Source organism: Vombatus ursinus, unplaced genomic scaffold (genome assembly GCF_900497805.2).
Source record: "Vombatus ursinus unplaced genomic scaffold, bare-nosed wombat genome assembly UNPS02014847.1, whole genome shotgun sequence".
Taxonomy (NCBI): Eukaryota; Metazoa; Chordata; class Mammalia; order Diprotodontia; family Vombatidae; genus Vombatus; species Vombatus ursinus.
The window spans coordinates 23,573,097-23,584,271 of record NW_020954625.1 but is presented as its reverse complement, the minus strand read 5'-3'; the positions used below and the strand labels follow the sequence as shown (position 1 = coordinate 23,584,271).

The 11,175-nt window shown below is 53.3% G+C and overlaps 1 protein-coding gene across 1 annotated transcript in view; it reads right to left on the bottom strand.

Moving 5' to 3' along the window:
- The window catches only part of PTEN (phosphatase and tensin homolog), a 79,913-nt gene extending 79,097 nt beyond the window's left edge, over nucleotides 1–816 (bottom strand). The window contains exons 1-2 of the mRNA XM_027840675.1: nucleotides 555–816; nucleotides 11–522 (exon numbers count right to left, since the gene is read on the bottom strand). Of these exons, the coding sequence (XP_027696476.1) occupies nucleotides 11–522; nucleotides 555–816 (774 nt within the window). The remainder of the gene's footprint in view (nucleotides 1–10; nucleotides 523–554) is intronic.
- Between the last annotated feature and the right edge of the window lie 10,359 nt (nucleotides 817–11,175).

The window sequence follows — 11,175 nt, the reverse complement described above, 5'->3', positions numbered from 1 at the left end:
GGCGCGGAGCGGGGCTCGGAGCCGCGGCCGCCGCCGTCTCGCATCGCCGCCGGGGCCGCCTCGCCTCGCCGCGCCCCGCCTCGCCTCGCCGCGCCGCGCCTCGCTTCGCCTCGCCTGGCCTCGCCCCGCCTCGTTCTGCCTCGTCCCGCCTCGTCCCGCCTCGCTTCCCCTCGCCGGCCGGGCCGGGCCTCGCAGGCGGCTTGCAGCGACGGGCGCCGGAGCTCACTCGGCTGCCATCATGGCCGCGGCGGCCGCAGCTTCCGACGGGAGACACCAGGCAGCTCGCGCCCGGGAGGGAGCCGCGGCCGGCCCGCACGCCTGCGCCTGCGCCTTGCGCCGCCCTGCGCCGGGACACGGACCCCCCGCCCCCCGGAGGCGGAGGCCCGTCCCCCTCGGCCCCGCCCCCTCGCCCGCGCGCGCCTGCGCCCGGCGCCGCCGGGCGACACGCCACACCCCCCCGTCTCCGACTCAGCCCCCGGGGCCCCGCCCCGACCTCCGCTCCCGCGCCCGTGCGCCTGCGCCCTGCATGGAACTCCGCCCCCGCGTCCCGGTACCACCCCCAGGGTCGGCTGCCCGGACCGAGGCTCCGCCCTCAAGCGCCTGCGCCCTGCTCCGCCCTGAGCGGCCGGCGCCCCGCCCCCGCGCCAGGGCCCCGCCCCCGCGCGCCGAGCCGGCCCGGCAGAGCCTGTGGCCGCGCGGCAGGCAGCGAGCGCGGCGCGGAGTCCCGCCCTTCCCCCCCCTCGCCACCCCCCCCGCGCACGGCGACGTCGACATCACGTCGTATCCCACCGCCGCGCACAAAGAGTCCCGCCACATCACCGCCTGCCGCGGGAAAAAAGAGGGGGAGAGAGAGCGAGAGACAGAGAACCGGAGACACGAGGGGAGGGCGGCGAACTAATGCCGAAGAGAGCTGGAGCTGGGAGAATATGGGGGAGGGGGAGCTCATATGGAGGAAGGGAGAAAGACGTAATGGGGGAGGAGAGAAAGAAGCGATGGGGAGGGGGAAGACTAGTTGTGAAAGGGGAAGGAGATCTGGTGGGGAAGGGGAGAGAGAGAAGTGATGGGAAAGGCGTGGGGGAGGGGAGAGAAGTGAAAGGTGCCCAGGGGAAGGGGTGGGGGCTGGGCGGGTCTGGTGCTGTCAGGTGCCGGCCGGCCTCGCCGACCGTGCTCCTGCGCATGCCCAGCGTCCAGAGCCGGCTCGGCTGCTGCCAGGCGTAGGGGCTCTGGTTGCTGCGGCTGCAGCCGGCCTGGGCAAGGGTGAAGCCCCCGGCCCGGGAGAGGGGAGGGACCTGGTCCGTTTGGGACCCCTCCTTCGGCGCCCTGCTTATTTCCGGAGTGCGTTGCTCCCATCTGAACCATCCCGTGGAGTGACACTTGGCGTGGGGGGGCTGGTGCTGTCCTCTCTGACGGGGAGGCCCCTCCCCCAAATCCCCGGAGGTCTGTCCGGGTTCCTTTTATACCTTTCTTCAAAATGGGCAGAAGTGAAGTGGAGAGAGACGCCACTGACGCCCTCCTCCCCCACGTTTAGCCCCGGCTGTCTGTCCCCTTTCTCTTTTCTCCTTTCTTTACTCTTCCCACGTGGCCTAGGAATTGGGGGGGAGATATACTAGTCCAACCCCTCCGCTCCAGGGCTGGGGGTGCCTTCTGAGCTTGCCCCCTCTTTCCCTCCACGCACTTCCCCCCAGCCAGCTGGAGGACCGGGGCCCAGGAAGGACCTGCCCAGAAATCCCACCCCCACCCCCCCCCAGCGCGGGCCTGGCTGGGATACGCTGCCGCCGAGGTGTCAGTCTTCTGGAGAACAGCCCCCCATTGTGTCTCCGGTCTGCGCCCCCTCCCGTGTAAGCAAGCTCTTCCTGCTGGGTGCCCCCCCCACTCTAGCAGAGTACAGCCTCCTGCCACGGCTCCAGTTCGCCTTCCTTCCCCCGGTGCCCCCCGATAAAGGTGCTGTTCCCTATAAATAAGCTTCCCTGGGCAGATAAAGCTCTCCCCTATGAAGATCTACCGGGTGCCCCCCATAAAGAGCTGTTCCCTCCCGGTGCCCCCAGACAAAGGAGCTGGCCCTTACAAATAAGCTTCTCCCTGGTTGTCCCCAATAAACCACCCCACCTATGATAATGAAACCCCCCCATTCTCCCCAAGGCTGCGCGAGCTGAACCCCGTCCTCCATTTCTGCTCTCATTGGGAGGAAGGTCTGCGGCAGTAGGTTAGAGATTGCCCCTGCCTCCCTGTCCACGCTAGGTCCTCCGGATCGCATCCAGTCTCCGCCTCCTTAGGCGGCTGGGAAAACCCGGTCCGGATCAAGGTGGGGATTCGCGCCAGTGCTAGGGGCCGACTGGCTACAGTGCGCATGTTCTGCAGGAGGGCGGGCCTGTCCGGGTGGGCGGACTCCGGACCTCCGAGGGGGCGGGGGGAGGTGGAGGAATACGCTAGTCTAGCCGAACTACTTTCGGGGCAGTGTCACGTGGGGGGCGGATGTCCCGGCTCCCCCTCCCCCTGCTTGAGGGCGGCGTTCAGGGCCGCTCACTTAAGGCCGGGGCATTGGCTGAGCTGAAGGACGTCACGCCCGCCCCTTCCTCACCGGGACGAGGCGGGGTGGGGGTGAGGGTGGAGGTGGATGCTACGAAAGGGGCAGTTCGTTAACGTAGGCCAGCGGAGGCAGGGAGAATGAGAGGAAGAGGCCGTTTTGTCCAGTCCGCAGCCCCGCATACAGGAGGGGTTTAATAAATGCTCCTCAGTGGCTCCTTCCTTCGAGGTGGAGGACAGACAGGCTAGACCTGCAGCACTGATCCAGCCCTTATTACAGATGAGGAAACTGAGGCCCACAGAGGTTGGGACTCGCCCAGGGCACGCGGCGGAGCCTGGACTCCAGTCTGGGTCCCAGATCCAGCTGTCTGCCCTCCCCCGGGCCGCCCCCCAGGCGCACTGAGCCCCGCGCCCTTGCCCGGGCGGGGGCCGGCCCCCCGCGGTCCCCCCCCCCCCCCCCCCGGCCCCCGAGAGCGGGGCCGAGGCAGGCCGGATCGATGCCCCGCGATGGGACATTGGTGCCCCCCTCGTGGGGGGCGGGGGGGAGTGAGATGGTAGCTTTGTGCTGGCTGGTTCTCCCGAAGCCGGGATGGCCCTCTGCACCCCCGCGGGAGGTGTGCACACCCACCCCACCCCACCCCATCGTTAAGTGCTGGTGACTGGTGCCCCAGGTCCACTTAACCAGTGAACGTCAATTAGCTTTTTCCTCGGGGATACTTGGCAATAACCGAAATACAAATACCCCAGGCTTCAGGGGCCGCTCTCCTCTGTCCCGGGGAGGGTGGACTCAAACTTCGAGTAGTGCCTACCTAACATTGATGCCAAGTTCATGCCCAGCTAACTGACCGGTTGTCGTCCTCTCTACTACGGGCAGTGAGTCCCTAGGCCACTTCTGGAAGTCACTCGAGGAGCGGTAATGCTCTTCTCCCTATTCCTGAAACAAAACCCACTCGGAGGCAGGCAAAGAAAGTCTGCATGTATCCAGAGAAGAGCTTGGTGGCCTGGGCCAAGGATGAGGGGGCCCCAGGCCTCTCTGGCAGGATTGCCTCTCACCAGATGCCATCAGCAAAGCAGTCCAGAGGATCCCCAGAAGCAGAGCAAGGAGAAAATGGCCCAAGAGCCCCAACTGAGGCACACTCTGGCCTTTGTGAAGATGCCCCTAGTCCTGGCTATGGGACCAATCCAAAAAAACCGAAAACATCAGGATCAATTGCCTAATATCTATAGGCATGGCCCCTGGTCTATGCAAAGCATTTCATGTCACCATAACTCTCCTAGAAGTAGAAGCCCTCTGTACGGAAACACTGAGACACCCTACATCAGAGCCAGACCTAAGTTACATCTGTAAAGCACTGCAGACCTGAACAAAATATTAATAAGCAAAAAAATTAAACTTTTATTTTGTGCCAACAACCATAATAATGATTGTTGTCAGGCATGTCTGACTCTTCATGACCCCATTTGAGGTTTTTCTTGGTAAAGATACTGGAATGGTTTGCTATTTCCTTCTCCAGCTCATCTTACGGATGGGGAAACTGAGGCATTTGTGACTTGCCCAGGGTCACACAGCTAGTTAAGCGTTGAGAACAAATTTGAACTCAGGTCTTCCTGACTCCAGGCCTGGTTTGCTCTGTCTACTTCAACACCTCGCTGCCCCAATAATAATAATAGCTAACATTTTTATAGCACTTAATATGTGCAAAGCTCTGGGGTAACAAAAACAAAACAAGATAGTCCCTGCTCTCAAGGGGCTTGTATTCTGCAAAGAGAAGGCCACACATATTGGGGATCAGAGGTCTGAGAAGGGTACTTTGGTCTAGGAAATCCATCCCCAAGATAATAAGTGGAGTCATTCGTTTAAGAATCATAAAAACATCCATTGTTATGCCTTGTTCTGTTGCTACAGTCCACCCCCTCCCCCAGCTGCCCCCAAATAAAACAAATTATTCAATCCAGCTTAGAAATCATAAAATAATCCTAAGAACCCACATTTCCAAGGTGTTTTCTTCAAGATGACCCTGAAGGTTGGGGAGTGCAGGTTTTCCTATTTTTGTAAAATGAGAGGGCCTGTCTAACTCTTAATCATTATTATGCCCACGTTACAGATGAGGGAACAAAAGTCAAAAGAATTAAGTAACTTGGCCCAAGGTCACACAGTCAAGTGACAGCCAAGCAGAATTTGAACCCACAACTTCTGCCTCCATGTGCAGTGCCCTTTCCGGCATACCCCACTAGAATGGTCTTTTCTTCTGAGAAAAGAGAGAGGGTCTCCCAAGATGAGCAAAGTGGCAGGTAGGGCTGCATCGCCTTGAAGAGGGGAGGGGAAGCAGAAGTCAGATTGTGAGTAGTGGCCAGGCAGGTTTTGAAGTCGTCTGACTCCTCTAAATGATTCCAGAAAGCAACTAGTGAAGATCTATGCTCTGCATCCACACCACAGGACAGGAGGCAGCATCCTAAAGAAGCCCCCAGAAACCCAGGATATCAGCCCTGGCTCTGGGACAACTTCTGGCCTGCTCGTTAACCCAGGGATCCTCCTATTCCGGCCACTGCTCTTCTGGGCCCTGATCTTGTTCCCTGGTTCTCTGTCACTGCCCTGCCCAGCACAGCTGTACATATCACTTACTGAGACTTTTAAAAATCAAAATCCAACCTACTTTAAAAATTTTTAAATAGGGCAGCTAGGTGGCACAGTGGATAGAGCACCGGCCCTGATGTCAGGAGACCCTGAGTTCAAATGAGGCCTCAGACCAAACACTTGACACTTACTAGCTGTGTGACCCTGGGCAAGTCACTTAACCCCAACTGCAAAAGAAAAAAAAAAATTTAAATGTTTTACTAGAAATTTAATAATGAACATCAATACAAACAACAAGACTTGTTTAGTGATATTTACTTGAACTTAATTTCATTGCACAAAGTATCCTAAGGCTCTTCAGTCACTCTCCCTCTGAGCTCTGATCATTTCTACTTCTGCCCACGTTCCTAGCTGATGCATCTTCTGTCCTCCTAAATGAGCTTCTTGTGATTTCTAAAGGTCCTTCAGATTTCTAAGTAGGGTTAGAATTTGTCAGACTTCACTGCCTTTTACCATCACATTGTACTAATGGAGCAAGAGGTATAGAACTGTTCTACTCTTTTTTCTTTTTTTTAATCTTTGTGTGTGTGTGTGTGTTTGTGGCAGTCGAGGATAAGTGACTTGCCCAGGGTCACACAGCTACTAAATGTGAGGTGCCTGAGGCCAGATTTGAACTCAGGTCCTCCTGACTCAAGGACTGGTGTGAACCATTCTACTCTTTATGTACCATGTACTTCGCTACATGTGTTCGGTCCACCACCCCTGCACCCTCTACCCAGAACACAAGCTTCCTGAGGACAGGGTCTGTTTCATTTTGGCCTTTCTCTCCCTGGAACATAGTACACACTCAATAAAATACTTCTGTAACTGAACTGAATTCTAGGCCTTTTTTAGAGGGGAGGGGAGCAGGTTACATTTTATTCTGAGTGTCATGAGGGGTCCAGAGGTGCCCTTTCCGAAGGATTATACAGAGTATGAACATTACCAGCCTGTTTTCTGTCTAATGTGTAGAGGCTTGGCGAGCCTTCTGTTGGTATGTGACTCAATGCCCGGTACTCTGGAGTGACAAAAATCCGGTTGTCTGAGGGTCTATAAAGAAACACAGGAGAGACTGAGCGTTCACCCAAAAGGTTAGAGGATAAGTTCTCTTCCCTGGTTGTTTGACTTCCAGATAAGACGATTGGGGAGAGTGCCAGGCACACTGAGTGCTGGGCACACGCGCACGTGCACGCGCGCGCACACACACACACACACACACACACACACACACACACACACACATGCACGTATACCTTAGTCCTTGTTTCTTCTTTCCTGGACTTCGGTAAAATATTCTTTGGAGTGCTCAGGGGAATGGTGAGACTGGGAGAGCGGTTGAAGCTAACTGAGGTCCCGTGGACAAGCAGAGTCCCACAGCCAGTGGTCACAGCCGCTGAGCCCAGGAAGGAGCCGGTGGAACAGCTGAGTAGCCTGCTTGCCGCAAGCCAGCAGCGGATGGACCTGTCAGCCAAGATACAGGATCCTAGAAGCATCCGTCGGAACTAAACTAAACTAAGCTAAACTATCGACAATTCCTCACTCTGAGTTGAGCCAAGGCGAAGGAAGAAAAGGGCTCCTGGGGTCAGGAGCTTCAGGGCACCTCTCAGCCCCATGGACTCCCCTATAGGTGTGCCTCACTGTGATGGGACTTTACATTTGCATCCACTCTTCTCATGGACCCTGGGTGTACATGGGCAAGGCGAAAGAGTGCCCCCAGTTTGTGGGGCTGTTTTCTAACTACTGTTCTTACAACTCCTCAGTGAATTCCCCTTTGTAAAAGTTACTCAACTGGTTGACCACTCTTATCAAGAGTAACACTGGATGAGCAATAGAACCCTACAGAGAAAAGTGGTCAGTTGCTTCCTTTGGACCTAGCCCCTCATTGAGAGCTGGAGAGATCCCAATGGAAGTAGGAGCCAAGGGAGGGTTTTCCTACGTCCCCCAAATGGTCTTCCAGCCCAGTTACCAGAGGCTTGAACTCCTCAACTCTCTGGATTCAAAGTATCCTCAGGAACAACCTCAGTTCAATTTCATTAAATTCAACCAACCTTTACCAAGCACTGTATGCCAAGCACTGTGCTAGAAGTAGCTAGAAAGACAACAGTGGAACAGCTCCTGCCCTCAAGAAGCTTCTGTTCTGTGGAATTCTACCAGCTGTAAGCAGCTACATTGTAGCAAAGTCAATATCCTATAAAGCACGGGGGAAGAGCAGACAAAGGTTGGATGCAGGGGATCGATATGCCTTTGTTCTAGCTGCACGCTTTCTATTTTCTGCTGCCATGTGACCTTTTGAGTGAACACCCCTTTCTCGTCTCCCACGCAGTGACCTTTCAAGGAGAGGCCTGAGTCAGTGGTTTTCATCTGGAGCATCTCTCTCAGTTTTTATCCCTTTCACTGGTAATTCCCTAAGTAATCCAGAATGGTAACATGTAATGAAAAATGTTTGAACTGGAACAGAAACAAGCATTCTAAGGAGCCCGGAGTCCTTCCCTTATCTCATGTATCCACCCAACTGCCAGGTTGCCTTTCCTAAAGCCTACTCCCCTGCTCAGACATCTTTAGCAGCTCCCTATTGGCTCCAGAATAAAGCAGAGAATCCTCACCCTGGATTTAGAACCATCCACAATTTGGATTCCTTTTAATTGTCCACCCCTCTTTTATATTGCACCTCTTCACATATTTTCCATTCCATTCAAGCTGGCCTAACTGTTCCTCTTACATGGCATTCCATCCCCCACCCCCATGCCATTGTACAGGTAGGTCTGCCACACTTGGAATGCCCTCCTTCCTCATCTCAGCCTTGTAGAATCCAGAGCTTGCTTCAAAACACAGCCCAAATGTCACTTCCTACATGGGGTCTTCCCTGATCTCCCTTCCTAATCTCCCCAGTTCCTCCCCCGGAAATGGCATTATCTTACTTTGTCGGTACCTTGCCCTTACAAATCTCGCACCCGTCATAGCCTCCCAATAGAGTGTAAGCCTGTTGGTAGTTAGGATTGTTTCATTCTTTGTTTCTGTATCCCTAGCACCTAAAAGAGCACCAGCTGCCAGAAGGTGATTAATAAAATGTCTTTGTAGGCAGATGCTATGGGAAGATTAGAGTCACCAGGCCCAGAAGAGACTTCTTCTGGGTTTCATTTCCTCAATCTATAAAATGAAGAAGCTGAACTCCATGACCTCCAAGGTCCCCTCCATTCTAAGGCTGGAATCCTATGGAAAATGAAAAAAAGTCTTTTCTCTACCCTTTCACTCACTGAATCCCCAGCCATCCTTTAAAACTCAATCCGAATGCCATTTCCTCCAAGAAGCCTTCTCTGATTGCATGTCCGCAGTGGTTAACCTCCTTCTCCCTTGGAGCTCCCAGAGCACTGTAATCTCATGCATCATGGAGTCATGTGTATGTCACAGCCCCCAGTGTGCTGTAAACCCTACAAAGGCAGGAGCCCTCACTAAATTTGGATCATGCCCAGCCCTCGCACATGGCTGTGTGTTGTGTACGTGAGAGCTCAGTAAATAATGTTTGAGTCGGAATGGCAGTAGAAAAAAAAATACTAAACCAGTGCCCATTAGAAGGAAAGATCGGGGAAAAAATGGAAACAGTGCCATCTGCTGGACAATGGGGATATAATGAGTGGGATTCTCTGCTTCTTAGAGATGGCAGACCCCGGCTCTGCTGGAGGTTGAACGAGCACACCTTTGGGGAGTCTACCCAACAGGGATGGGCCAACATGAAGAGAAACTGCCAACTATGGCCTCCCGGTTGGTGGGAAGAGGGCTAGATCCCCTCGAAGTTCCTCTGGTGAGACTGGAATAAGTCATGCCCTCTCTGAGCCTCAGTTTTCTCATCTGTAAAATGAAAAGGTTGAAGCTATTCAGAGCAGCACTTTGGGGGGCAGGGGGGTGCCAACAGAAGCAAAGCAGGTGCCTAACAAATGGGGAAAGGCCTGAAGGAGCCACGCTGTGTGGAGTTGAACAGTGTTTCTAAAACGATAAAAACGAGATCTGCGAGTCTAAGCGAATGTAGAGGGACAAGAAACAGTCATTACAGTGACTACAACATGTCGACCAAAACACGGAAAAGCAGCCAAAATTGGGTGTCGTGATTAATCTTGACCTAGGACAGCAGATGGTGAGACCCTTCCTCTCTGTAGAGAAGTGAGGGTCTGTGGGTACGTAATGGTACATGCTCTGTTGACGCACTTACTTTGGTCATGATTGACTTTGTTTTTCTTTCTTCTAGGGGAGTGTTCAAAGGGAGAGGGACGTATATCAGCCAAAGGCATCAAACTTTTTAAAAATGAAGATTAAAAGGGCTTCGTAAGATCATAGATTGACAACAGGAAGGGACATTAGAGAGACTCAAGCCTAATCCCACCCTCATTTTTCAGATGAGTAAACCAAGGGCCAGGGGAAGTCAAGTGATTTTCCCAGGGTCACACAGCTAGGGAAACAATGTGAGCAGACAAAGACAGGGTAGAAGGCCAGTGTATAGGCAGGTTCTTCTTGCCCTTTGGCCTGTTCTGTTGGAACTATCCCTAGCTTGGAGAGGGCAGGCATTCCAAAGAGCTAGCTAGTTCCCTTGGGGAGTGGCATTACCTGGGCTAGGCCCGGCCACAGAACTTTGGATGGGCGTATGCCTCGCTATCATATCAGTTAGAATCATAGGACTTCTCTGCTCCCCTCAGAATATTCTGTCCTTTAGTATTTTTGCTACCACTCACATAGGGCCATGGCACCCTTCTGTAAACTTCCCTGTGTCACAAGCCGAGTCAAAATCCTCTGCCAGAAAGAGAATGTCCCACACTGGATCCTCTCCTCTCCTCCCCGGAAAGCAGCTCTGACCGCATGACAGACTTGGACCAGACTGTGATGAGTCCAGAATAGTGACAGAGGGTATCAAGGAGGAGCAGAGGAGGAGGAGAGGAGGGGACTAATTCCTGTCTCCCAGCATTGTCTGCAATGTCCTGTTACGCTTGGATGTACACAACTCCTTTCTTGTTCGGAGCTAATCAGAGAGGTTTCTGTGCATCCATCTAGAGGGTCAGATCTGTGGTTTCACATGCAAAGGGAATTCCTGGTGGAGAAATTCCCTCTTCCAGTGCAAATCAGCAACTATCATACAGCTTTTAGTGCTGGATTAATGCCTGGGGCCGTAAGAGGTTGTATGACTGATGCGTTAGAGGTGGGGACTCAGAAAGGCAGTTTGGAGGATCAGATAGAAAGTATCCATATTCATGTCTCCTCCTATTTGGGAAAAAAAAAATGTATAGGTAATAAAATAACAGAGCAAAGAAGAGGCAAACTCCATCTGTTGTTACTGGCACATGGAGACAAGTTGCAGTTTAGATCTCCTGGAAGGAGAAAGAGCAGTGACTGACTGGTGCATGCTTGAGCTGATCACAAACTTGTTATCAAGTCAGCAGCACAGTGAGTTGAAAGGGTCCACGTTCAAATCCTCTCCCCATATGGCCTTAGGCAAAGTCACTGAAATGCCACGGGCCTCAGTTTCCTCTTCTGTAGAATGAGAGTAAGTCTTGATGGCCTTCGAGGTCCCTTTTAGCTCTGAGATTCTATGAATAAATGGAATGTCACGGATTTAGAGCTGAAAGAATTTTAGGCCCGGAGACATTAAGCAATTTGATCAAGGTCAGACAGGTAGTGAGAGCAGAGCTGGGATTTGCTCCAGCAGCCTTCTCAGACTCCAAATCTCACATTCTTTGTACTGTGTCATGCTACCTCCCTAATGAGTTAGTTATTTGTAGAGGAAGGTTTAGGCCCAAGTGAGCGCTGAGAGCTTGGCAACGGTGTGGCTGCCTTGACAGGGCCTTCCGGAAAGGTTCCCCGACATAGTCGTGTGTCTGTTTGTTCTCCTCATGCACAGTGACTTGTAGGAAATCACCCTGGGAAATAGTGAGTTACAGCTCCATTTCCTCTGCTGAGTATCTTGTATGGCGACGCTGTGCTTGCCACCATCTTAGAGGTTGGGGGGTCAAGGTTCCAGGACAAGAAAGTCTGCAACAATATGGCTATTCAGGGAT